This window comes from Phyllostomus discolor, chromosome 12, assembly GCF_004126475.2.
Source record: "Phyllostomus discolor isolate MPI-MPIP mPhyDis1 chromosome 12, mPhyDis1.pri.v3, whole genome shotgun sequence".
Taxonomy (NCBI): Eukaryota; Metazoa; Chordata; class Mammalia; order Chiroptera; family Phyllostomidae; genus Phyllostomus; species Phyllostomus discolor.
The window spans coordinates 34629176-34653848 of NC_040914.2; the positions used below are offsets into that span (position 1 = coordinate 34629176).

At 47.0% G+C, this 24673-nt stretch overlaps 1 protein-coding gene across 8 annotated transcripts in view; it reads right to left on the bottom strand.

The window, feature by feature from the left end:
* TJP1 (tight junction protein 1) overlaps window positions 1–24673 on the bottom strand; it is a 209354-nt gene that overhangs the window by 153649 nt on the left and 31032 nt on the right. For 6 of the 8 annotated variants that reach the window (XM_036012947.1, XM_036012946.1, XM_036012945.1 and 3 more), the window contains exon 3: window positions 10583–10715. In XM_036012947.1, the coding sequence (XP_035868840.1) occupies window positions 10583–10715 (133 nt within the window). Of the gene's footprint in view, window positions 1–10582; window positions 10716–20569; window positions 20758–24673 lie in introns of those variants that run through there. The other 2 variants (XM_028502241.2, XM_028502240.2) reach the window with 1 other exon arrangement.

Consider the following 24673-nt stretch of genomic DNA (forward strand, 5'->3'; position numbering starts at 1 on the left):
CACAGCATCCTCCACCCAGGCCCCTCCTCCTCTGGTATCTGCAAAGGCGTCCCGTAGCCATAGAGACGCACTCAAAACTCCACCAGTAAAAAAAAATGGCGTCTATTGAGAATCACAAACTTCTAAAGAGGATGTTTAACATGCCACCAAATACTAAGCACAGTGGTCCCCTCAGTCTTCATTATATTAATTTCTATTGTTTGCCCTCTGCCTCCCTGGTTCAGCTTATGGTAGACATTGATGTTCATCCTGCTGCTTCGGCTCCAGCAGTTTCCGAAGCCGCTCTGGCCTCGCCTCCAGCCTTCCACAGTCCGGACCTCAAGGGCTACCCTCTGGCTCTGCAAACGGAGTCTTTCTTCCTCATGTCTGCAGCTGTGGCCGCTCATCTCTTGGCTTAGTTTCCGTTTGTGCTCTAGGGATCTTCCGGGACTGCAGTGCGACCCTCGACACCAACTTACAGGACTCACGTCAAGCAGCGCCTGACAAAAGACCACTCCTCTCCCTACCCCGAGGGTCCCGGCCTCACCCTAGCCCAGGGTCACTCCCAAGTTCCCACAGAGGCCACGCAGGAGCGGAATATAAACACTGTCTCCAGACCGCTCTCCCCAGGGCTGACGGTGTCCAGCCGGAGTTGGTCAAGTTTCCTACGACACCGCCCCCAGGACCGCCCCCTGGACCCCGGCTGCCCAGGGGAAGTCCAGCTGGGGTCCCTTCGCCCCCAGCTCCCATGTTTCTGGTTTCCTCTCACTGTCTACTGACCTCTAACCGCTGGCCCATCCCATCGAGGGGCCAAGCCCCCTGCTGTCATAGGCACTTCAGTCCGTGTGCTACTCAGTTCAGGCTAGGAGGAGTGTTGTGGCCACATTCTGAAGTCTGCACAGCTGCTTCAGTGCACCACTGTCACGGACTCGGTGACACTTCATAACGACACATCATACATAGTGTAACGTGAATGCTACACGCTTTACACTCAGAGGGGAGCGCCATTTTAAGAGTTTGCCCCAAGTACAGAACTGGTGAAACTGTTCAACGAATCCAAAACAAAGAAAAAAGCCCCGGGCAGGTGGCTCAGTTGGTTGGCGCGTCATCCCGTACACCAAATGGTTGTGGGTTCGATTCCCAGTCAGGGCTCGTACGGGAGGCAACCAATTGTTTCTCTCTCGCATCAATGTTTCTCTCTCTCTCCCCCTTCCCTCTCTCTCTCTAAAAATCAAATGAAATATATCCTCAGGTGAGGATTTTAAAAAAATGAAAACGAAGAAAGAAAGGCTAATGTCAAGTAGTGATATATGGGAAGATCGAATCTTCACAACAAAGACTTCGGCACACTAGGCTTGCAGATAGATTGGTACCTACTGGACCAATATATCTTGGCTTTCTTATTTTACATCACCCAAACAAAGGAATTAAAATTATGTTAAAAATGATCCAAAACAAATCTGAGAAAGCCCAGAAGAAAAACGGCAGTAAACACAGACACTGTATCTTCTGAAATGAATACCAAGAAAAAAGTGGCACTCTGGGACCAATGGCTCTAAAGCAACTGTCCTGTGAATACACCATAGAGTGATACTTCACAGCTTCAAAAAGCAGTTATTAGATGCCCACTGGCCCATTATGTGCAAAGGGAACACCAAGTATACAACCTTAAACAGACAACACGGAGCCAGGCAAAGATATAAATGACACGTTTAACACAATCATCGACTGAAGAGTAAATCAAGCAGGGCAGCAAGGGTCTTGAGAACTCTGTAGCTCCCAATAAAGTTGTGTTTTCATCTTTTTATTTTTTGCCTTGGTCCAAAATATACCCGGGTATGAGAAAGAACAAAGGAAAAGATGGCTCCTTTACCAGAAAGAAATCGAATGATCAGATGCTAAATCTAATGCTACACGAAAACAAAACTGAATTAAAATACGACCTGGCCTCAAAGTCCGGCTTTCCAATCTTATTAAACTGTACTAACATTTTCAAGGGAGGAAATAAACATTTAAACTGTTTAAAATTAAATAGTCCATTTAAACATCCTGCTGTGAACACAAATCACACGGCGTTCCTGTTTTAGTTGACATATAAAAAAATTCACAGTGATCTGGGAGCCAAAGGTTAAACAGGTTTTAAAGATGCAAACAGTAGTAATAAGAATATACTGAATTATGTAATTTCCCCCAAAATAAATTTTCATGCCAGAATAGTCTAAAAGTGCCAGTGATGATGAGTTACCTGAATAAAACGCAGTGACTCAAAGCATGTACTTAGAGCAAAAAAAAGTAAAATAATTTTAAAACTAGTCTGTGGTTCTCACTATCTAAAGACAGTGACTCTTTCCAAATTTAATACACACTAGAGAGTAAAGAAACAACGTTAATACATGCTCACCAAGCCGGCCCACATTACATTAAAATGTGGCAGTGAACATCAAAACGACCCATCCCTATGGAGCAAGTTTTTTTAAAAGATTTTATTTATTTATTTTTGGAGAGGGAAGGGAGGGAGAAAGGGAGAGAGAGAAACATCAATGTGCGGTTGCTGGGGGCCATGGCCTGCAACCCAGGCATGTGCCCTGACTGGGAATCGAACCTGCGATGCTTTGGTTGGCAGCCCGCACTCAATCCACTGAGCTACGCCAGCCAGGGCAGCAAGTTTTAAAGAATTCACCTGGGCTGCTCTGCCAAAACTCAGTGACAAAAGCGTGACTTCTTCCTGACCGCACAGAAGTCCTGAGAAATAGAGGGACTTTCACTTTTCATCCCAAGGGATAAAAAACAGAGCTACTGGTGTCGTCGTATTAGTAATCTGCCAACTATCAAAGCTCTGAACATATACAGCACCTTTCCCCATTTTATTTCTTTTTATTTTCCAATTCCAGTCGATATCCAATGTAATTCTGTATCAGTTTCAGGGCTGTAGCATAGTGGTGAGACAATCACAAACTTTACAAAGTGATCCCCCTGATAATTCTAGTACCTACCGGGTACCATATATAGTAATAACAATATTATTGACTGGATTCCCTGTGCTGTACTTTACACCCCCACAACTATTTTGTAAACTTCTTAATCTGTTTCCCTTTTGCACCCACAAACCACCTCTGAATTAGCACAGGATGGCTGGGAATTCCACTCTGTCTGAAGTAGCATCTCTCTAAAGATCAACAGTTTGCAGCAACTCAAACAACCAAAAGGGGAAAGGTGTTTCCATTCCCATTTCCACGTGAAACTCCGTGGCTCATAAATTTAAGTAGTGATGTGATGGGCGAGAAGCAAGAAAGAAAAGTTTTTTTAACCCCAAGGACGCAGCCGGAGGCCCCGCCAGGCTGTCGACAGGCACTGGCTGGGGAGTCCTGCCCCCATGTGGCCACTGATCTGCTGCGGAGCCAGCCACCTGCCCCGGGGGCATGGGGAGAAGATTGAGGTCTGAAATAATCCTGTGAAACGCCCACCTCTGGCTGGTAAAAAGATCCAGGGTGAAGCCTTCAAAGCAGAAGCTCTGTCTTTCCCAGGCTCATGTCCCAGACAATAGAACGAACAAGCAGTAACTTCAGGAGAGCAAAACCATCGCTGTATCTGCACACACATCTTACTGAGTGCACGTGCCACGTGGCTTTGGCGAACAGACACGTTCAAGTCCAGAGATGACGCTCACGCCCCATTAAACGATGGCTTCCTGGTTCACCATTATATTTTGCTGGTAATGCTTCACTATATGCAACTTTTTAGTTAATATTAAAATTGGACATACAGGTTACACACAGCTTTCTTTGGTACTGGGGCAAACTTAGGCACTTTGGGCTTTTGGTATTCCTCTCTGCCTGGTACTCACACTGAGAACTGGACCCCGCCCCTCCAGCCCTGCCCGGGGCTCTCTCCTGGGAAGCTCTGGTCTCTCTGATTCCCACCCTACTCACATCCCAAGGCAGAGTCTTCAGCTGCCAAGCGCGGCCCAGCAGTGGCCGCCGCCCAAGCCTGTGCTGTCCCCTGACCCCAGGGCCAGGCAGGCACTCAGCAGCCCTGAAGGTGACAGCTAGCTCCAAGATCTATCCCTGCAAACAGAGCCGTTGCCCAAGGCCGTCAGCACCTCGCAGGCGGGGGCGTGCAGACCAAGGGGCCACAGAGGAGGCTGGGACTCACGACAGCACCTAAATCGCCTTCTGAGGAGTGAGCCTCCCCCATGCAAAGGCTGCAAAGTCATTCTGAGGCGACACTAACGCAACGGTGTGGTCCCTCAGGCCCACCAAAGCCAGCACGAGGAGCTGGCATCCCCGCTGTGAGTAGCCCTCCTCCTCCTCTTGCCCACCCTGGATGCACAGTCGGCCCCTGACTACAAGATGTGGGGGCTTCCCCTAAACAGAAAGTGTGAGATACAACTGAGGCACAATCCAAAATTTCCGCTTTCCATTCTAATGCTCGGGAGCCACAGGATAACCAGACGCATTAGAATGCTTTCGCTTAGACCAGCAGGGACGGAACGGCGTCCACTTCAAACACAACCACCGCCCAATTTCTACGCACACTTGCAACGAGACGTGCGTGTGCACACGGACACCAGCACACTACGGAATCTGTTAGGCTTCCCGGAGGTGAATCTGTTGAACGATAGCACGTAAGTCAAACCATTCGGTTCAACAAGTGAGAAGTGATGAAATGATACAAGGTCATTTCGGAGAAGCTAAAGCAGATCTGTTTTAGATGAAAAAGAATTCTTTCCATAAATGTACTCCTTTGGCACACATGAAAACGTTCTATCTTTTTATTTCTATGTTGGCAACCTTCTACGGTCTGCCTGCCCGCCCGCCCCATAGCCAATGTCACCAACCACCTTCAAATGTCCCCTCCACCCCTCCCCGTCCCCACTCGTCACCATAAGCAGAGCACCCGAGGGTGAGTTCCGCTGCCATGTGCCCCGTTCATAGATTGGGGGTGGGGGTGACTGAGAGAACTGTCAGAACCGTGGCACTAGCCCTGCAGATTCCAGGCAGTGACGGCTGTCTCTGCCCTGGAAAATTACGTTACTCCTCCTCTCGAGATAAGAGAGAAAGGACAAGATAAACTCTACTTCTCACTCCTCAAATGAGCTGCTTGGACCGCATGGGCGGGTCCGAGATGCCTTTGCCTTCCCTGAACTATCTGGAGCCCCAAGCATCTGTGGGTTACAGGCGCCCTTGTCCCAGTGTTAGTCCTGTTAGTTCACAAAACCATCAAATGCAATGGGGTGGGTCCCGCCAACTTTCTGGTGGAAAGAACAGATAAAGGCAGAGCTCCAGGGCTCAGAACAGCCCGTCCTTTCCTGCCACACCCTTAGGAGTGCCCAGACCCCACTCCATTCCCTCCTCCCCTCCCTCCAGCTGACAGTGCTCTCCCCACTTTTTCCCAACAGACTCAGGCCTGTGTTTTTGTTTCTGGTGAGTGAACTCCTGCCTACCATCAGCCTCCCGACAAGCAGTTGCTTGTGAAAAGAAACTCGGAAGAGGTTAAGAGACGCCGGCAGAGGTCCAAGATGAAGACAAAATTCTGAGCAGCAAATCAATCCAAAAAGTCTTAGATAAAGAAGGAGGCTGACAATATTCCCCAGCATAGAGTACTTGGCCCCGGTCAGGTGGCTCGGTGGGTTGGAGCGTCGTCCTATAACCAAAAGGTTGTAGGTTCGATTCCCGGTCAGGGCACATGCCTGGGTTACAGGTTCCATCCCTGGTCAGGGCACATATAGGAAGCAATCAATCAATGCTTCTCTCTCACATTGGTGTTTCCCTTTCCTTTCCTGTCTCCCTTCCTCTCTCTCTAAAAGCAGTGAAAAAATGTCCTTGGCTGAGGATTAAAAAAAAAAAAAAGAATAGAATACATGTAGCCACAGTTAATAACCATTAAAAAAACTAGGGTCTTTGCCAGGCTGTCTCTAAGAGTCCCTTAGAAACACCTGGGCAGTCACAGTGTCATGAAGAAGGCAGCCACGAAAGGCAAAGCATCTCCTGCTACCCGGTTGTCAACTGGCAAATGACAACCAACTGGCCCCTGGAAGCACTGCAGTTAATTTTACAAACACCCAGATTCTTCTGTTCCGCAGAAGAGCTTCAGAGCGCTACCTGAGAGTCCCCTTGAGCCTCGGGAAATTAAGGAGGGTGGTCATTCTGATGGAGCCCCGCACCCAACAGCAGTGCGTAGCCCCGTGTAGCAGTGATATGCAGGCCATAGCACCTGCAGGTGTCCTGTCCAGGGATGGGGCCAGGTACCTGGCGACTAGTGGGGGTAGGTCCTACCGGGAACACGTGACCTAAGGCTGGTCACGAGGTCGCACTGGGGGCCCTAGGTGGAGGTCGAGGAGGAGACAGGACACCGGAAAGCGATGTAGGTTGCCGGATGGGGTCCTGGCCCCAGGAGGGAAAAAGAGACACAATGTCGGGATGGTGGTAAAGGTTGAATGGGAGCCTGGACTGGGAGCTACTGTCACCTCGGAGCTGGCTTCCTGACTTGGCGATGTGGCGGCTGGGCCGAGAACGCCCTTGTTTGGGGGAGCTAAACCCTGCGCAGTTTCGGGGTCATGGGCAGCAGAAGATGAATGACAATGAGTGCAAACACACAGCACACATTACACATATCTAGACAGAGGGCAACGGAGCGAATGCAGTGACGTTACCAGCTGGGAAATTGGGGACAGCAGGGTTCTGGGGGTTCTGGGCACTATTCTTACAACTTTGCCTTAAGTTTGAAAATATTTCAAAACAATATTTTAAAATTCTTCCTATTGGTCATTCTAGTATTTTAAAAAAGATTTTATTTATTTATTTTTAGACAGAGGAGAAGGGAGGGAGAGAAACATCATTGTGCAGTTGCCTCTCATGTGCTCCCTACTGGGGACCTGGCCCGCACCCCAGGATTGTGCCCTGACTGGGAATCGAACTGATGACCCTTTGGTTCACAGGCCAGTGCTCAATTCACTGAGCCACACCAGCCGGGGCATCACTCTAGTACTTTTTTCACCTTCTCTTTCCCTGCATCCGACAAAGCCTCCCAGCCAAAGACCACCAGAACACACCTGCAGCTCACCAGGGTCAGATGTATTCCCGTGCGGCAGCGAGTGACAAAGCTTTCCACAGGGAACCGTGGGGAACCACGGGGCGTCTTCATGGTGGGGCAGGAGGAAAGGGTATGCACGGAGCCTGGGGGCAAGAGTTAATCTCAGCGAAGACTGGTCAGAACTGCAAGCTGGGGAGTTGCTGGAACAGTGGCAGCAACAGAGCCTGAGGAGTTACCGGTAGACCAGTTGGTCCGCAGTCTTCTCTAGGAACCTACAGGTCTGTGCCAACTGCAGTAGAGTCTGGACATAGTTTACGGTGGGCACGACAGCATGGCCCAGCGGTGTTCACCTGTTATGCAAATCAGGGCACATTTTGCAAGTGGTGGTTTCTGTTTCCATTTCCAAGAACCGCCCCCCATCCCCGCCACAACCTACCTGCAAGCCAGGCCATGTATTCACTGCATCAAATCCTTTCATTCACTCAACAAGTGTTTGTTCTGAAGAAAGGCTTGGGTTTTCTAGGCAGTAACACATCTCCACAACAGACTGGACCACATCCCCGTAACAGGCCGGTCCAGCCCCGACCCTGCCTGGGAAGATTTTACCACGTATTTCTGGGACACTGTCTCCAGAACCGAGGGAGATGGGATGCGTTCCAGGCCCCCTCAGGAAACTGTGCTGTCAATCAAGGATGCTGCAGGGTTCGCAACGCGCGGACTAGAAAGCCTATCCCACTTCATTCCCACAGAGAGGGCTGAAACAATCGCCTCCCGCCAGGAGGGCCGAGGCGGCAGTCCGATGCCAGGGACCTGAGCCAAGGGTCTCAGCTGGAACCTGAGGCTTCTTGGCCAGAAGTGGAGACCCGAAAACCACAGCAAGCGGACGTCTTGTTCCACTCGCTCTGTTTTTCCAAAAGCAAGAAAAAGTGTGTGTGTTTTTAGGCAAAGTTAAAAGGGAAAAGTAAGCCGATATATCAACGTTATTGTTGATTCTGCCAATGTGAGATTTTAAACTGAGGAGAGTATACACTCAGTTTGAGTCTTTCTGTTGGAAGGTTTTGCATTTCCTTTGGCAGTCAAAGGCAATCATACATTTCATTAACATTTTTACAAATTTTCAAAAACAGTGCATAATATGGCAAATTTTTCAGTCTTTTTGGGGTGAGAAGAATGTTGATAAAGAGATACCAATGGTGGGTGAGCTATTTCCTAAAGGGGAAGAAGGGTTACATCTTCCTGTAGGATTGGAAGTCATTATAGATGCTTTACATTACCCCTGCTTTAGACTTTGTGGGTAAGGTTTTAAAATTTGGTTTTCCACAATTATATTACGAAGTCAACTGCATTTGAGAACCAGCTGAAATAATGTCGCTCTAGTTCTGGGACACTGAGCACCTCTTACCTCCCATGAAACCCTTTTCTAATCCACATTTTCAAAAGAGCTCAGCTTTTCCTTCTTATAGAAAGGAACATAGGATTTTAAAAGTGGAGAGGGAAAGTCCTTGTTGAACCCTATGCCAAAGATGCTACCCGCCCCTGTGTGTGGGGTATTATAGTATAATTGTCACAGCCTACGGGAGAAAGCAGGAGTAGCCAAGCCTTCCGTTTATTTTGTATTGCTTGGAAAATCAGTTTATTGGCTTTCTAAAAATGGAAGAAGCTCATTGTAAACATTTCTAACGCTCTAAAAATGATCCAAGGGTGTAATAAACATAAATTGCTGCACCACCAGCTATGACTGGGAAAACCTGGGAGAGAAAATAAAGTCAAATTGCAGAAAACCCCAATTCACTGCAGAAAATGGATTTCATGAATACATTCCTCTTCCTGACAGAGAGCTGGGACGTCAGCACGCCCAAGTGCGTGGCCTTCGATGCTTTTCTTCAGAAGGCAGAACACCAACATCGCAAACAAGGGTCGTAAAGCTGAGTGAACAGTTACGTCAGCCCAGGACTCCTCCCAGCCATCCACCTTCTGTCCTTCTGTAACCTGAACTTGACCTCTCTTTTAACCTCAATGTCCAATTGCCTTCCCTCCAGGGCTGCTAAGGCATTCCACTTTTGAGATGGAGTCCAATGGGACAGGTCATCAAAAAGAAGAAATTAACTCTGCATAATAATCTTTAAACATTCATCACAATAAAAAAGACAACTCCATTCCCCAACTTTTCCTCGCAGCTGAAACAATGTCGTTCTAGTTCTGGGACACTGAAGGCAACCTTACATGAAGTAAAGCTTTTTTTCCCATTATATTAAAAAAGAATTTAACCTCTTCCCTCAACCACAGTGATTCCGTTTGATCAAGTAAATATATCCTAATGACATGCCACATGAATTATTTACCTGATTACGCGTCAGTAATACCAGTGTTGATCATCATATAAAAGAATCTGATAAAATTTCATATTCCAACAAACAATTCAAATGTTTCTCCATATCTCACTTTTGAAAAGCAATTCACTTTATTTTAAACTATACTTCTATTTTCTTTAGTCGCTTTAAGTATTCAATCTACTTAGCAAGCATTTACTACTTTTTACTTTCTCTTTTCAATTATTGCTTAAATGTCCTCAGGGAGGTCACATTTCAGTTTCCTATGTCTTATGCCACAAAATGCAGGTAAGCACACTTTTAAATAAAATAACTGAGTGAAACCATTTCACTGAAAAGAATTACTAAAATTTTAAAAATTGCAAGGTAAAAACTAGAGTATCCACATTGACTGAACTTTTGTTTTCATCAATTGCACATCAAAGGTACAGAAGTCACGCTCTCCAAAAAAATAAATAAATAAAGACTTCAGTGTCACACTTTGTCACCACCTTTTCAGATTGTGTCAGCACTCATATATCTGGTCTACCAAATATTCAAAACCTTCATTGATTTGCCATTGAACCCCACAACACATAAACGTGAACAAAACCTTCTCACAGCAAAGAAAGTTCTAGTATTCCCTTCATGGTACTGTGCTGTCGCTTATGGCCTAGGACAATATGATTAACAGGAAATAATAGTGGGGACTGAAAGTGCCCGAGTTCCTCCAGAAACATGCAGGAATTGATCACATATCCACAAGAAAACCTGTCACTTATCCTGGAAAAACTTAACGCCACTAATAGTAGTCACTTAGAATGGAAGGAAACCATTCTAAGTCAGTCAAGTAAATCGGCATTAAGTAAATTGGGATCTGCCCTAATAACAGCCAATATTACGTTATATATTATATTATGCATTATATTATTATACTATATTACGTTATAATATTACAATATATCGTACTACAAATTTATTCCACTGAACTTAATTCAGTTGTGGTCGTAGAGTTCTGGAAACATTTCTTTATCTTGCTCAGTCTTTGAATCCGAATCGCCACCATGAACCATTTATTAGAAATGAACCATATGGCTGCCAGTGAGCAGGGTATGCTGGCGGGTGACCTATTAGATAAACCGGTTTTTACTGAACAGAATGCTTGCAGCAGAACGAGTCTGTTGCATTTCTGTGAAAATTAAAAAATGGACGCTTTCGCGCTCTTCGAGAAAACGAGAGAAGTGCGGAAGGGCCCTACTCACGGTGAGCTCGCAGAAGTCCAGGCTGTCCAGGCTCTTGCTGCGGTGCAGCCGCCCTTTGATCCGTCTCAGCGAAGGTTTGCCTTGGCTGCCGCTGGCAGTAGCACCATTGGGGTTTTCCGAGGACGGCGTGACCCTGGAAGAAGGGGGGAGACTTTCAACAGGCAGCTTTATCGGGGACACACTTCTTTTTTTAATTTTTTTTAATTTTAATCACTGTCCAAGTACAGTTTTCTCCCTTTTGCTCCCATTCCAGCCCACCCACCCAACCCTTCCCACTTCCCTCCCATTACCACCCTCCCCCTAGTTTTTGTCCATGTGTCCTTTACATTTGTTCCTGTAAACCCTTCCCATTGTCCCCTGAAATTCCCTCTTCTCTCCCCTCTGGTCACTGTCAGCCTGTCCTCTATTTCAGTGTCTTTGGTTATATTTTACTTGTTTCTTTGTTTTGTTGATTAGGTTCCTGTTAAAGGTGAGATCATATGGTATTTGTCTTTCACTGCCTGGCTTGTTTCACTTAGCATAATGCTTTCCAGCTCCATCCAAGCTGTTGCAAAGGGTAGGAGCTCCTTCTTTCTCTCTGCTGCATAGAATTCCATTGTGTAAATGTACCATAGTTTCTTGATCCATTCATTTACTGATGGGCACCTAGGTTACTTCTAACACTTAGCTATTGTAAATTGTGCTGCTATGAACATCGGGGTGCAAAGGTTCTTTTGTATTGGTGTTTTAGGGTTCTTAGAATTTAGTCCCAGCAGTGGAATTGCTGGGTCAAAAGGCAGATCCATTTTTAGTTTTCTGAGAAAGTTCCAGAGACACACTTCCTAAGTGGGTACTCAAAGAGAGCTTTCAAAATGTCACATTCCCGCCCTGGCTTGGTGGCTCACTTGGTTGGAGCATCCTCCCGTTCTCCAAAAGGTTGTGGGTTCCATTCCCGGTCAGGGCGCATACCAGAAGCAACTAATCAATGTTTCTAACATCGATATTTTTCTCTCACCTGCATACATTCTCTCTCTTTCTCTTTCTCACCCCCTCCCTTCTTGCTTTCTCTCTCCAAAATCAATGAAAAACATGTCCTCAGGTGGGGGTTAAAAAATAAATAAATAAAAATAAAAATGTCCCATTCCCGCCCTGGCTGGTGTAGCTCAATGGATTGAGCTGGGGCTGTGAACCACAGGGTCACAGGTTCGATTCCCAGTCGGGGCACATGCCTGGGTTGCGAGCCAGGTCCTCAATGGGGGCCACACGAGAGGCAACCACACACTGATGTTTCTCTCGCTCTCTTTTTCCGTCCCTTCCCCTCTCTAAAAATAAATAAATAAAATCTTTAAAAAAAAGTTACATTCCATGTCAACCAACAAGCTAAGCGTCATGGTGCAAATACAGTCTATCAGATACCCTTCCTGAATATTCCTTAGCAGCTTGTTAGTTTAGAAATCTTTCTTGACGGAGTTCAAAGGTTCCAATATCGAGGTTCACAAACAGACAACTCTGTAAGCATCCAAGAAGCAATGAGGGCTGGCCTGAGGTTGCCTAGGTAACTAGGAGGCATCTACTTCCCTGCGGGTAGTTAGTAATCGGTTGCTCAGCCTGGCGCCTGGCACCTGGCACCCCAGGGCAAGGCAGGCATCATGGTGTGCAGCCACACTCTTCAGGATGCTTTTGGTAAGCGTGAAAACTGAAGCATGATGGTCGACACAATTTAGCATTAATTCGGAAAATACAGATAAGAAGCAGCAATCATTTAAGCCACCTCCAGAATGCACACTGGGACACGTGTTCATTCATACACACACACACACACACACACACTCAGAACTGTCCCGTGTTTTCCTGTTTCTGTGCCACAGCTGGCAGCAGCCTTAGAACCAGGTGCCCTGGGGACCCGGGTGGAAACTGCCCTGTGGGTTATGGTTCATGTGGATTACTGTCTTAGATGATGAAGAGTATAAAGTACAGGGGCTGGTTCGTAAGCGTGTGGTTTATGAACGTCAGTTTCCTTATTTTATAGTCAGATCTCCTATTTGTCATCCATTCCAAGTTCATGTATTTATCTGCCTTCAAGACCTACTCAGTTTGTCTACCTAAATTGTTGTCTGAAGGAATAGAGCAGGTCTCTCGTGGCTTGGAGAGGACACACAGGATGGGCTATTAGCAAAATAAAATTGATTTGCATAATGAGATTAAATCATAAAATAGATTGGTTTAGGTACAGCTGCCATTTAAAAGTTTATCTTCCTATACAGAACATTTGACGAGTGTAGAAAGATACAGAAATGAAAAGTCAAAACTTCCCTCTTCTCCATCCCAAATCCCCATCCCTTTTCCTAAGAGAAAACCACCACTAACGATTCTCCGAAAAGCCTTCTAGATAAATGTTCATCTGTGTATGTGTTACCCTCCTTTTGAAATTCTTTAGCAGAGTGACCAAATGGTTAGTAGCGTCCTCACCTTATCTTTTCACTCAATGACAGATCTTGAAACTCTCCCCCTAGTAACCCATATAGATTCCATGCATTCTTTTTCATGGTTACACAGGATTCCCTAGTGCAGGGGCGTCGAAATCATTTTCCCGGGAGCCACATCAGCCTCACACTTGCCCTCAAAGGGCCCAATGTCATTTTAGGACTGTATACATGTGACTACTCCTTCACAGGTAAGTGAGAGCTCGGCACTGCCGCCGGGTAGAAGCAAGGCGCCAGGCGGGATAAAACAAGGCGGAGGGCCGGACTCAGCCCACAGGCCTTGTGTTTGCCACCTGTGTCCTAGTGTGTTTGTACCACCATTTATTTAACCGCCCCCTCCCGATGGGCATCAGTTTAGTCTTCTCATGGTGGCTGTCAAAGCGACGCCCAGCTTTGACAACATCGTCGGGTACAAACACGCTGTTTACTTAGCGAACGTTCCCAGAAGTGAAACGCAGGGTTTTCCAGAGGTTTCTAGATGTTGGCTAAGTACTGCCTTCCCAAAAGGCCTTCCCGATTTCCACTTCCATCAGGAGTACATAAGAATGTTCAGGGTGGGGGGGACCCCTAAACACAAGGACAATTATTATATATCCTTTTATTACTTCATACATCAACTTCCCTGTCTGTCGTGTTTGTCTTGCCGAATCGCCCATTTCTATAAAATGATAGTTTCCCGACATGAACATGGATTTGTCAGCTGATCTTCATATGTCATTAGCTTTTCCTCTCTGTATTTCAAACCGGGTTTATTAGATGGCTTGATGTTAATAACTCGTGTTTTCATTGGAATGTAACCTTTTATCATATGAAAAGTCTCTATGCCAAGGAAAGATCTTGCTTCAGATGCTACTTTGCCTGACAATTCTCTCTGTGTACAATTTTATACTCATCTTTTCCTGGCTTACCTCTTTCTGTGCTTGGATTTTCAACCTTTCTGAATGTCTGTCTCATTCTCTTCTTTTCACTGTACTTTTTACTCTTAGTAACCAGCCCGTGGCTGGGTTACTGTTCCTTTTCACCCAACCTGAGAATCACTACTTCTTGAGAAGAACCACATCCATACCAAATGTACTGTGTGTACTGATATGCTGACATTTATTTCTGCCATCTTGTTTCATGGGCTTTGTTTTTTAAATTTAAATGCATTGTTTTTTTCCTGCATTTTTAGTACAATGCAGTTTATACTAAACTGAGTTTCAGTGTCCCCGCCCATCCCTGAATTTTTTCCCCCTTTCAATTAGTAATGTGCCCTGAGGGGCTAATTAATGTTCAATTTAGAAATTCCTAGCCCTGGCTGGCGTAGCTCAGCGGATTGAGCACGGGCTGCAAACTAAAGAGTTGCAGGTTCAATTCCCAGTCAGGGCACATGACTGAGTTGCAGGCCATGACCCCTGGCAACCGCACATTGATGTTTCTCTCTTTCTCCCCCCCTTACCTCTCTAAAAATAAATAAATAAAATCTTTAAGAAAAAGAAATTCCTTATGAGATTTAAAAAAAACACATTTAAGAAAGTCTATATATCAATTGCTATTTTGGGTGTGTTTATGTAAATAATCAGGCCAAATTGGACAACTCTAAGTCTAGCTAACTGACTACACACACACATATGTAATTCTATGTATATGCACGCATACATATATGTATGCGTGCATATATGCTTTAAACTCATCATTTTCTGGGAACACCGAGAGCTCATAGGTATTCTTGTCTCCTCTTCCACGAGCAAAGACATCAACATGCCTTTGTTTCCCTTCTTTCCCGGCACCATTGCATCCCTTTTCGAAGTTCAATCCCTTCTGGGAAACAGTTTCAAGGTCTCTTAATTTTTCTTTCATAGTTTTTAAACATGTTTTAAATTTATTGGTTGATCTTAAAGAGAGAGAGGAGGGCAGGGGGAGAGAAACATTGATCTGTTGTTCCACTTATTGACTCATTTATTGGTTGATTCTTGTATGTGCCCTGACCGGGGATCGAACCTACAACCTTGGTGCATCAGGATGATGTTTCAACTGACTGAGTTACCCAGCCCAGGCCTAAAGCATGCATATATATTTATTTTATTTTATTTTACTTTATTTTATTTATTTTATTTATTTATTTTTTTATTTTTTTTTAGAGAGAGAGGAAGGGAGAAAGAGAAACATCAATGTGTGGTTGCCACTCGAGCGCCCTCTACTAGGCACCTGGCCTGCAACCCAGGTATGTGCCCTGATTGGGGATTGAACTAGTGACCCCTTGGTTCATAGGCCGGAGCTCAATCCACTGGGCCACACCAGCCAGAGCTATATATATATTGTTTTAATCCCAAACTACCACTGTTCCCAACCTGATGGTGTGGGTCTGAACTGAGTAACTCAAACTTTGGGGATTATCCTCCAAATATTTAGGACTCTGGCCTCTGATGACAGGGAAACAATGTTAGCAGCTGAGGAATAAGCATCTTGGATATTTTCCCTTGAACTCTGGGGAAATCAATATTTAGCTTTCAATGAGGTTTTTCTTTTCCAAATTCTCAGTTCCATTCCATCATCCCTACTGGGGGCGACTGGGGAGAAAATCTGCCTCTCTCCGCCGCCTTCATAACCGCTGTGACGTTTTCACTTGTGGGTGGGGCTGACGTGCTTGACAGGGAGGAGCCCCGGGTTCATCCTCTCGTTTTGCTTATAACTCAGGACCCTCGGCTCACGGCCTTTTTTGACCACGGCTCCCTTAGGACAAACACCTCCCAAGCTCATCTCCCTTGCCCATTTCTAATTTTGAATGGGGGGGGGGGGTAAAAAACCACAAGCATAACAGAGAATAGGGCAAAAAAATCATCAGGATGGGAAAAGCAAGGCAGTTCCACAAGAACAAAACTCCCAACAAAAGGAAGACTTAATAATCCTTCTATATTAATTTTGAAATGATCGGCAATTGGCAGCCGTGATCAAACCAAGAGAACACTCGTGAGTGAGAACAAACCTTCTCCCCCCACCCCCCAACCGGGGGAATCCCAGACACCGGCGTGAGAGGAGGGGCCCAGGGCCACAGCTAAGCACAGCCAAGCGCTGGCTTTAGAGTGATGCCCAGTCTTTCCACAGGAAACTTCAGCAAAATCTAGCAAAATGCTCGTTTTTGTTTATAAGCATAAGGCTTCAGAATCCTTAACGGCTCACTTCATACGTTAATATTAACTGTCCTTTTGTTGGACTTACAATGACAAGTGTAACTGCCTGTAAGTTGCTCATCAAAGAAACCAAGAAAGGACTTGGCTCTTAGAGCCACTTCCATGCCATCCGGGGTGTTCTGTGACCCATGGGTGGGCCTCGGACCACCGCTGAAAAACCTACTTTCTCCGTGACACATGCCAGGCACTTTGAACCTATGCTCTAGACCATGTCCCTGCCCAAATGCCCTTTTAACCCCAGCAACTGGCATAAAACCTGCTGTGTGGCCTCATCTGCCAAACTGGTGAAACACAGCACCTATCTCACAGCGGGGCTACAGGTTAAATGAGAGGCTGCGTGTAAAGCACTTTTACCCAGAGGCCCTCCGGGTCATTTGCGCAATGAATGGCAGGCAGCTCGTGCGATTTCCCAAATCTGATTACTGGGTGGGTGACTGACTCCCTGAATGAATGGATGGATACTGCATGGCCTTCAACAGTTACTGCATCAAGATAACCCGGAGGCATGGGTTTGGAAGGAAATGAAATAGCAGCCCCTTTCCCCCTAAGATCGGTATAAACACTCCTAAAAGCACTCAGTGCAATAATCAATGCTCTGGGCAACAGTAAGATGATTATGAGAAGATTTTTTGCATTTCACAGAAGAGAGACAAGAGTAACTATTACGTGGGCCTCGAAATGGCTGAACAGCAGGGAGTCGGCTTCGGTGTCTGCAGTGGGTTGAGGGGCGGCCCTCCTCCCCACACGTCCGCACCCCAGGGACTGCTGGATGTGACCTTGCAGCTGTAACTCACTTAAGGATCCCAAGAGGAGATCATCCTGGATTACACAGGTCGGCCTGAAATCCAATGACAAGCATCCCTGTAGGAGGCAGAGGAGAAGACACGGACACAGAGACAAAGCCACGTGAAGATGCAGAGAAAGACTGGGCTGATGGGGCCACAAGGAGTCACCAAAAACCAGGGGAGTGAGGATCCTCCTCTAGGCAGCGGGCCCCAGCCTTTTTGGCATCAGGGACCGGATTTATGGAAGACAGTTTTTCCATGGACCAGAGTCAGGAGGATGGTTTCAGAATGACTCAAGAGCATCACATACAAGCTCACCTCCTGCTATGCAGCCCCATTCCTACCCGGCCTGGACAGGAACCAGCCTGTGGCCCAGAGGCTAGGGACCCCTGCTCTCTAGAACCTTCGAGGAAGCCTGGCCCTGTTGACATCTGTAATTCAGACAGACTTTCAGCCTCCAGAAGTGCAGGAGAGTGAATTTCTGTTCTTTTAAGCCACCGGGTTTGTGGTAATGTATTATGGCAGCAATAGGAAATACTGCTTCTATCTATCACCAGCAATTACAGGAGGCAATACCCACCCCTGCTTCTCCACCAAAGGAGGGCGGCAGGTCCAGGTAACAGGACTAAGTTCCAGGTTCTTAAACAGTAATGACGCAAACACACCTACGTCTGAAGTTTCTTGGAGAAGAGACAAGGAGAAGAAGGTTTCTACAGGCTCCACTGATGTGAGTCTGGTTGTTTGTCTGTCCTGGTTCCCACCTGAATGGGTCTGCAAGCATAATAAGGATCTGCAGAGCCATTCAGGACTGAAAGATACTGCCCCAAGCAAAGCTGATGAGCACGCTGGATAGAAGCACTGGATGGTCCAACCCTACCCTTTCCTTACACGGGCATAACCTTTGCAAGCACACAGTCTCTCTACACAGACGGCAATAACTGAAAGAGTGAGAAACACAGACAGAGAGCATGCCCATGTTCAAAACCATCATCACGTAAATCTTCCTAGAAGCCATGACCCATGGCCCTCGTATGCCCTTGCACCTTGTAAACCGCATCTTGTAAACGGCCATAAGCTGGTGCGCTCCACGTGCTGACAAGCACGGCTGATTTCCACCATCGGTTCCCACCCACTGCTCTAGAGTCAGAACCCATGTCCTCGCATCTTCTACTCAAACGACAGTGTCGTCCACCTCAAATGCTCCACGGGCAGTTGCTATGACACTGGAGGAATAAAATGGTATCTAGATAAAAATTCCAAAGGACATACGGCATAGATTAATCAGGCAGCACCATATTCTCCAACTTCACAAAGAAGCGCCCCCCCCTCCCCTCCACGCAGAGTTTTTGCAGAGGATGCTTTTGGCTTTGCCACTGTAGAAACTAGACTCCCATGAGCCACTTCGCGCCACGTGGAGTGGAAACTCAGAAACGCTCGTTTGAGATGGTTGTTAATACTGGCCCCCGCTCACTGCCTGCCTCGAATGTGGATCCCGAGAGTGCAAGAGTTACCTGGATTTTACCAGCGTGTGCTCTCTCTTCACAAACTCTGCGCTGGGGAACGCGTTCAGCACGCCACTGAGGAAGAAGGACAAACTTTGTTTCCTGACTTTGCAACCAACTGCTGCTAAGAGTCACACCTAAGAGCGCCTCAAACACTAGTCCCACTTCTTCCTTTTGAAATTTAACTTCAGGAAAAGAGATGGCCTCAACCACCTTCTTTTCCCCCTTATGCACTACAAAGAATTCATTTTCTTCAACGTGTCTTTTGAGAACCTATGTGCAAGACACTCATTGCAGGAGACCTAGTCACGAACAAAAACCAGGCAAAAGCCCGGCTGCCCTACAACTTACATTCTGGTGGGGTGATTACACGAAAATTAAGGGAAATACGTAGTGTGTTAGATATGGTAAGTGCTCAGAAGAAACATGGGGTGGGGGATACAATGGTTAGGACTGACCTCTTTTTTCCCCTCAGTCTACACTCTGAAAAGTCTTCTTCAAATGTTACTGCTCAGCTATAGCTTCATAATAGTGACATCTTCCACCATTTGCCTAAATCTTCTTCCATGGACATTTCTTAAAAAAAAAAGATTTTATTTATTTATTTATTTATATTTTTAAGATGTTTTATTTCTTTTCAGAGAGAGGGGAAGGGAAGGAGAAAGAGAGGGAGAGAAACATCAATGTGCCGTTGCCTCTCAAGCGCCCCCTACTGGGGACCTGGCCCACAACCCGGGCATGAGCCCTGACTGGGAGTTGAACCTTGAGAGACACTCCGTGCACATTTCTTAATTCAATGACTGTCAACTTTTAGTAGCCTACTCTTCGATGTGTTGTCACTTGCTGTCCATCAAGTGAAACTACATTTTTCAGAATAAACTTCCTTTCAAACACATGGAGAAGGGACACAGGGAGGAAAACACCGATATTTAACTAAACACCTATTATTCGGCCCAGCAGAACGGCAGGCACTTTGTGCTCATTCTCTCAGTCGATCCGCCTGTGACCCCGCCAGCTGGATAACATCGTTCTCATTTTACAGAGGAACAAACAGATACTCCAGGAACTTGCTTAAGGTCACACAGTACGTGGCAGAGCTGAAACTTGAACTTTGCAGCCCATGTAGTTTGGTGTCACCCCCAAAATGCCCCACTATTGGGATTTTTTTTTTACTCCTCTCTTTCGTGGCTGCTCCGTCTCATAGTCCTTGACTCATTTTTCCGTTTTATCTTATATAGCAGAAATTACTTTTCTCTAATGCCTAAAAGCAGCCTCACTTCCTTTTCTCTAACGCCTTGAAATTCGAGTACGCTCCATGGAATGGAATGAAACTCCTCTGAACTACAGTGACCATCGATTTTAAAATTCCAATGACCCCTGAGCACCAAGATTACTGGCATCTTTTTTTTTTTTTTCTAGAAAGATGACTACATTGCTTGGCTACTCCTTTTGTAAGAGAACCTCACACCTAAGTCTCCAGTCGAGGGAATGCCCAGGCAGCCCCCTGGGATTCCACACGACACCTAAATGCTGGTAAAATGCAATGCAATGGGAGAGAGAATCAACTGTGTAAACCAGATCTGGGTAACTTCCAGGCATTTTCCTTTAAGAGCATCCTTTCGGCTTTCCCCCAACAACAGTTTCCAGGTCGGAGGAAGTGGGACGCAGGCAGATGAGATCCAGTCCCCGGTAACGCGGTTTTAACCTGGCAACCTGCCCCCTGACCCGGGAAGCGGCTCGCCCCTCCCTGTGTCCCACCAGCAGACGGGCGTGAAGAAATAATGGAAAGCGCATGCGGTAATCACACAGGGGTCGCTGTCCCCGAGAAAGCCTCGGGAGGGAGAAGGTGCCCGGGGGCCCTGGGCCGGCCGCCGGGTCCCTCCCTCCCTCCCCGCAACGCGCCGCTCGCTGGCTCGCTCGCTCTGTGTGTAGCGGGTCACCTCCAGGGTCGCGGCCGAAAATGCCCAAGAGAGAGCCCGGCCCCTGGGCCCGGCGATGGCTGCAGCGCCCCGCGTCCGCGCCCCGCCCCGCGGGGGGTCGCCGCGCCCGCAGCGCCCGCCGCGCTCACCACAGCTTCCTCTTGAGCGGCAGGAGGCTGCCGCGGTTGGAGGGGGTGACGCCGATGGCCATTTGCAGCACCGTCAGGTATTTCTGGTACTTCATCTTGTCCCCGCTCCGCTCGCGCGCCGGGCCCCGCCGCCGCCGCCGGCGCCGCAGACACAGCCTCTCCAGGCGCCGCATAGATCAGCTCTGGGCCATGCGCCGCCGCCGCCGCCGCTGCTCCCGCTGCTCCCGCCGCCGCGGCCGTGCGTGGCCCGGGCTCCCGCTCCTGCCGCCGCCGTCGCCGTGCGTGCCCGGCCGCTCTCGCCGCCGCTGTGCGTGCCCGGCCGCTCCCGCCTGCACCGCCCCCTCCGCCACCGCCCCAGCGGGGCGCACCCCGCGCGCCACGCGGACCTGGCACCTGCGGGTTTGTCAGGCGCATAACCCGAGGCGAGGGGCGAGCCCGGCCGGGTGCCACCCCCCCCCCCCACACACACCCACCCCCCGCAGCCGCCCCGCCCCAGCCCCCGGCCCCGTGGGCCTCGGTTTCCCGCCAGAGCTCATTGTCAGCCAGTTTTAACTTCCAAGAGAATCCCAACGGTAGGCGTCCAGAGCAGAAAAAAACCCCCCGTATAATTACCATCTAGTGGTTTGTGACCATCATTTGTGTTTTCTAGCCGAACATGTTTGGAGATTTTATATGTATGTAAAATGCATATACATAAAATACGTGTATATGCTACATCTTGTATATATGTGTGTACATATACATGTATATGCGCACATATACACATGTATGTATGCACACACACACATATGCCCACATACACACAGTCCTCCCTTGCACGGTAGTTTGGGAGTATGGAAATGACCATGAACCATGCAAAAATATCTTGATAATCAATAGGAAAAATTAAGATTATTTCATGACCTTTAAAAACATTGCCCAGACATTCCAAGCTCTCTTCACTGATAGTTATAAATGTATAGGGAAACGGGGGGGGGGGGGGGGGAGGAATAGTAAAGCGAATCACTGAATATCATGTAATTGAAAACATTACAAACATTTGAAAATTCGAGCGTCTTATTTCTTCATAAGAAAAACATCGAGTACCTTGAACAGCGGCCTGGGGAATATAGTCAATAATATTGTAATAACTGTGGATAGTACTGCATAGGGGCTAGACTTATTGCGGGAGGAGGGGGATCACTTTATAAGTTATAAAAATGTCTAACCACTATGCTGTACCCTTGAAGCTAATTTAATACTGAATGTCAACTGTAACTGAAACAAAAAAGAGCGGCTTGCTGAATGGCGTTTGTCTTCTAGTGGGATTGGTACATGTGAAGACAGCATCATTCCTGGGCCTTGGCAAAGCATCGTGTTGGGGTCCCTGTCCACATTTCATCCCCTGCCCTTGCACTGCCAGGAAATGCATCCCGAGTCCTTTAAGGTGACGTCCTCTGGGACGTCCTCCTGGTTTTCTGTCACAGCCACTTTCCTCATTCAGGTTTGCATCCGTGAGTTCCCTGGCCGCAGCGCGAGCGTCTCTGCAAAGGCGGCGAAGTCAATGTTCCCGCGGTTACTTTCTGTTGGTTTTTCATAACGCCAGTTACATCTTGTTCAAAACTCACTCTCCTGCCTATCTTTATCATTGTTGTTTATTTGTGTCCTGCTACACTTTTATCCTGGAAGGCCGGTTGCCTCTTTCAGTTGCCCATTTTTTATGCAATGCTCTGGGGGTTGTTCCTGGGAAGACTGGCGCGCCAACACTGGCTCTACTGTCGTCAGTAACTAAACCAAATCACAGATGCTCAGAGACGGATGGGGACAGGCTTCAAAGAAGTGCTGTCGTTTGTCACTGATCACGAGGCACATGTTGTTTACGTGGTGATTTGTGGCCTAAAGAACCAGTGTCGTGTTGATAGTAAATGCATTGGTACTATACGCATTTCCATGCAGTTAATATGCCACAGTCACTGAAATTGGAACCGTATTGTTGAGCAACAGGTACTGTGTAACTAAATGATGACAGGTGAACCTGCAAAGCAAAGGCAGCCTGTTGGCATTTATACAACCATCCCCTGTTATCCTCAGGGTGTGCCCCGAACCCTGGATAGTCCTGAACCCTGTATATACTGATTTTCCCTTACACATTCATACCCAGGATAAAGCTTAATTTATAAATTAGGCAATTTCACCGATAGAAGATTCATTGTTGCTGTAGGTCTCAGCAGCCTCAGGCTGAACAGAGGAGGGATTAGGAATGTCCTGCAGCTGGGTGATGAGCGCTAGACTCCCTTCCCCTGGAGCAACTCCAGACGTTGGCAACCTCAGGCCAGGGCCTGATAGATCCTCCCACCAGGAACGCCAGCAACTTTTGGGTTAAATCCATACATTTATTCACTGTGACCATGAAAACATTGTTTAGTCCTGCTCTTGGTGTGGTCCCATGATGACATTTCCTTTCTCCTAAGCTTTTGATTTTACCTGGAGTTACCATTGCCTTGTTGTTGTCTTCAACTTTTTAAATTTTATTAACATCCATGGATAAGTGTTCTTGCATCGCAACAGTCACGTGACATGCCGGGCAACACAGTTTTCCACGCACTCAGACTGGACAGAGATTCGACTCATTTCGGTTTCTTTTTTCCCCGGACCCGCCCCCCTGGAGTCCTCCTCCTGGCTGCTCCAGTCTGTACCAATTTCCTCCCTATGCTTGTGCTCCAAGGTTGTCTTGAGTATTCTCCTTGCTTCTCCCCTGGGTTGGGACCTCACATTCTGAATCTACTGTTTTCTTTCTTAGTTTATTTATTTCCCCGTTTTGACAGATAATCTCTTCCAATAACCACCTGAGGAAGAATACATAAGACCTAGTTATTTTGACACCTTGCATATCGGATAAGCCATGATTTTACCATCCCTTGGATTTATTGTTTCATTGAGCAGAGAATTCTAGGTTGCCGCTAATTTGACTGAAATGTTAAGTCTTTGCTCCAGTGTCTCCCAGATTCCAGTGTTGCTCTTAGGAAATCGGTGCACTCTGTGCTCTGAGGACATTGTTCACTTGTCTGATTGTCCTGCTCTTCGGAAGTTTTCTGTTCCTCCCCACGGTTCTAACACTTCATGATGAGAAATCGTCTCCATGTTATAAAAGCAGGAACTTAATGTACGAAGAACCCGGGGCTTCCAGGGAGCGCTGGGGTGTGCGCTTGCTGACGCCCTGCCTTGGCGGGATCGATCAGAGGCGGGGCAATGCATTCTGGCTCCTGGCAGTTCCGACGTGAAGCTGTTCAACGATCACTTAATGGAAGTAACAGCTGTCGTACTGCTGTGTTAGCTTCCTTCCACTGACGTGAGACGAGGGATTCTTTGATGGGAATGCTCGTTGGTAAAATGCTCCTAATGACATCCTTAGGAGTTTCGGGCTTTAGTGGTTCTTACTCCTACATCCAGCTGGATTACATAGAAAACAGTTAGAAAGGATTATCCATCGTTATCAATTACCAAAGATAATTATCATTATCAATACTTAGCTCCCTCTCAAGGAAGTATACTATTTTATTCTTCTCTTTCACAGACTCGATGGCTTTTTTCCCTAAGTTCGCTTAGTGTAAAATCTGCACACCTCCTCTCCTCCAGGAAGCTCTCCGAGATTGAGCCTTACTGCCAGCTGTTTTCCAATCCTTCTCACTTTCTGTCTTACATCCTTATTGGAGATGGGCATGTCCCAGCTCCTTCCAAGAAGTCTGTATGATCCATTTATCAGATCCCTACAATGCTTTTCCAGTTCTTACACATAGTAGGTGCTGAGCAAAGGTTTTTACCTTATGAGCCCTGGCCGGGTGGTTCAGTTGGTTGGAGCATCACTCCATGCACAAAAAAAAAAAAAAAAAAAAAAAAGGCTGCAGGTTTGATTTCCTGTCAGGGCACATACCTAGGTTTTGAGTTCGATCCCCGGCTGGGGCATGTATGGGAGGCAACCGATCAATGTTTCTCTCTCATGGATGTTCCTCTCTCTCTCTCATCAGTCCACATAACCCCGAGTGAGGATTTAAAAAAAGTTTGCCTTATGAATGAACCGACCTTCCATTTCATATATAATAAACATCCAGAATTTTAGGATGTATC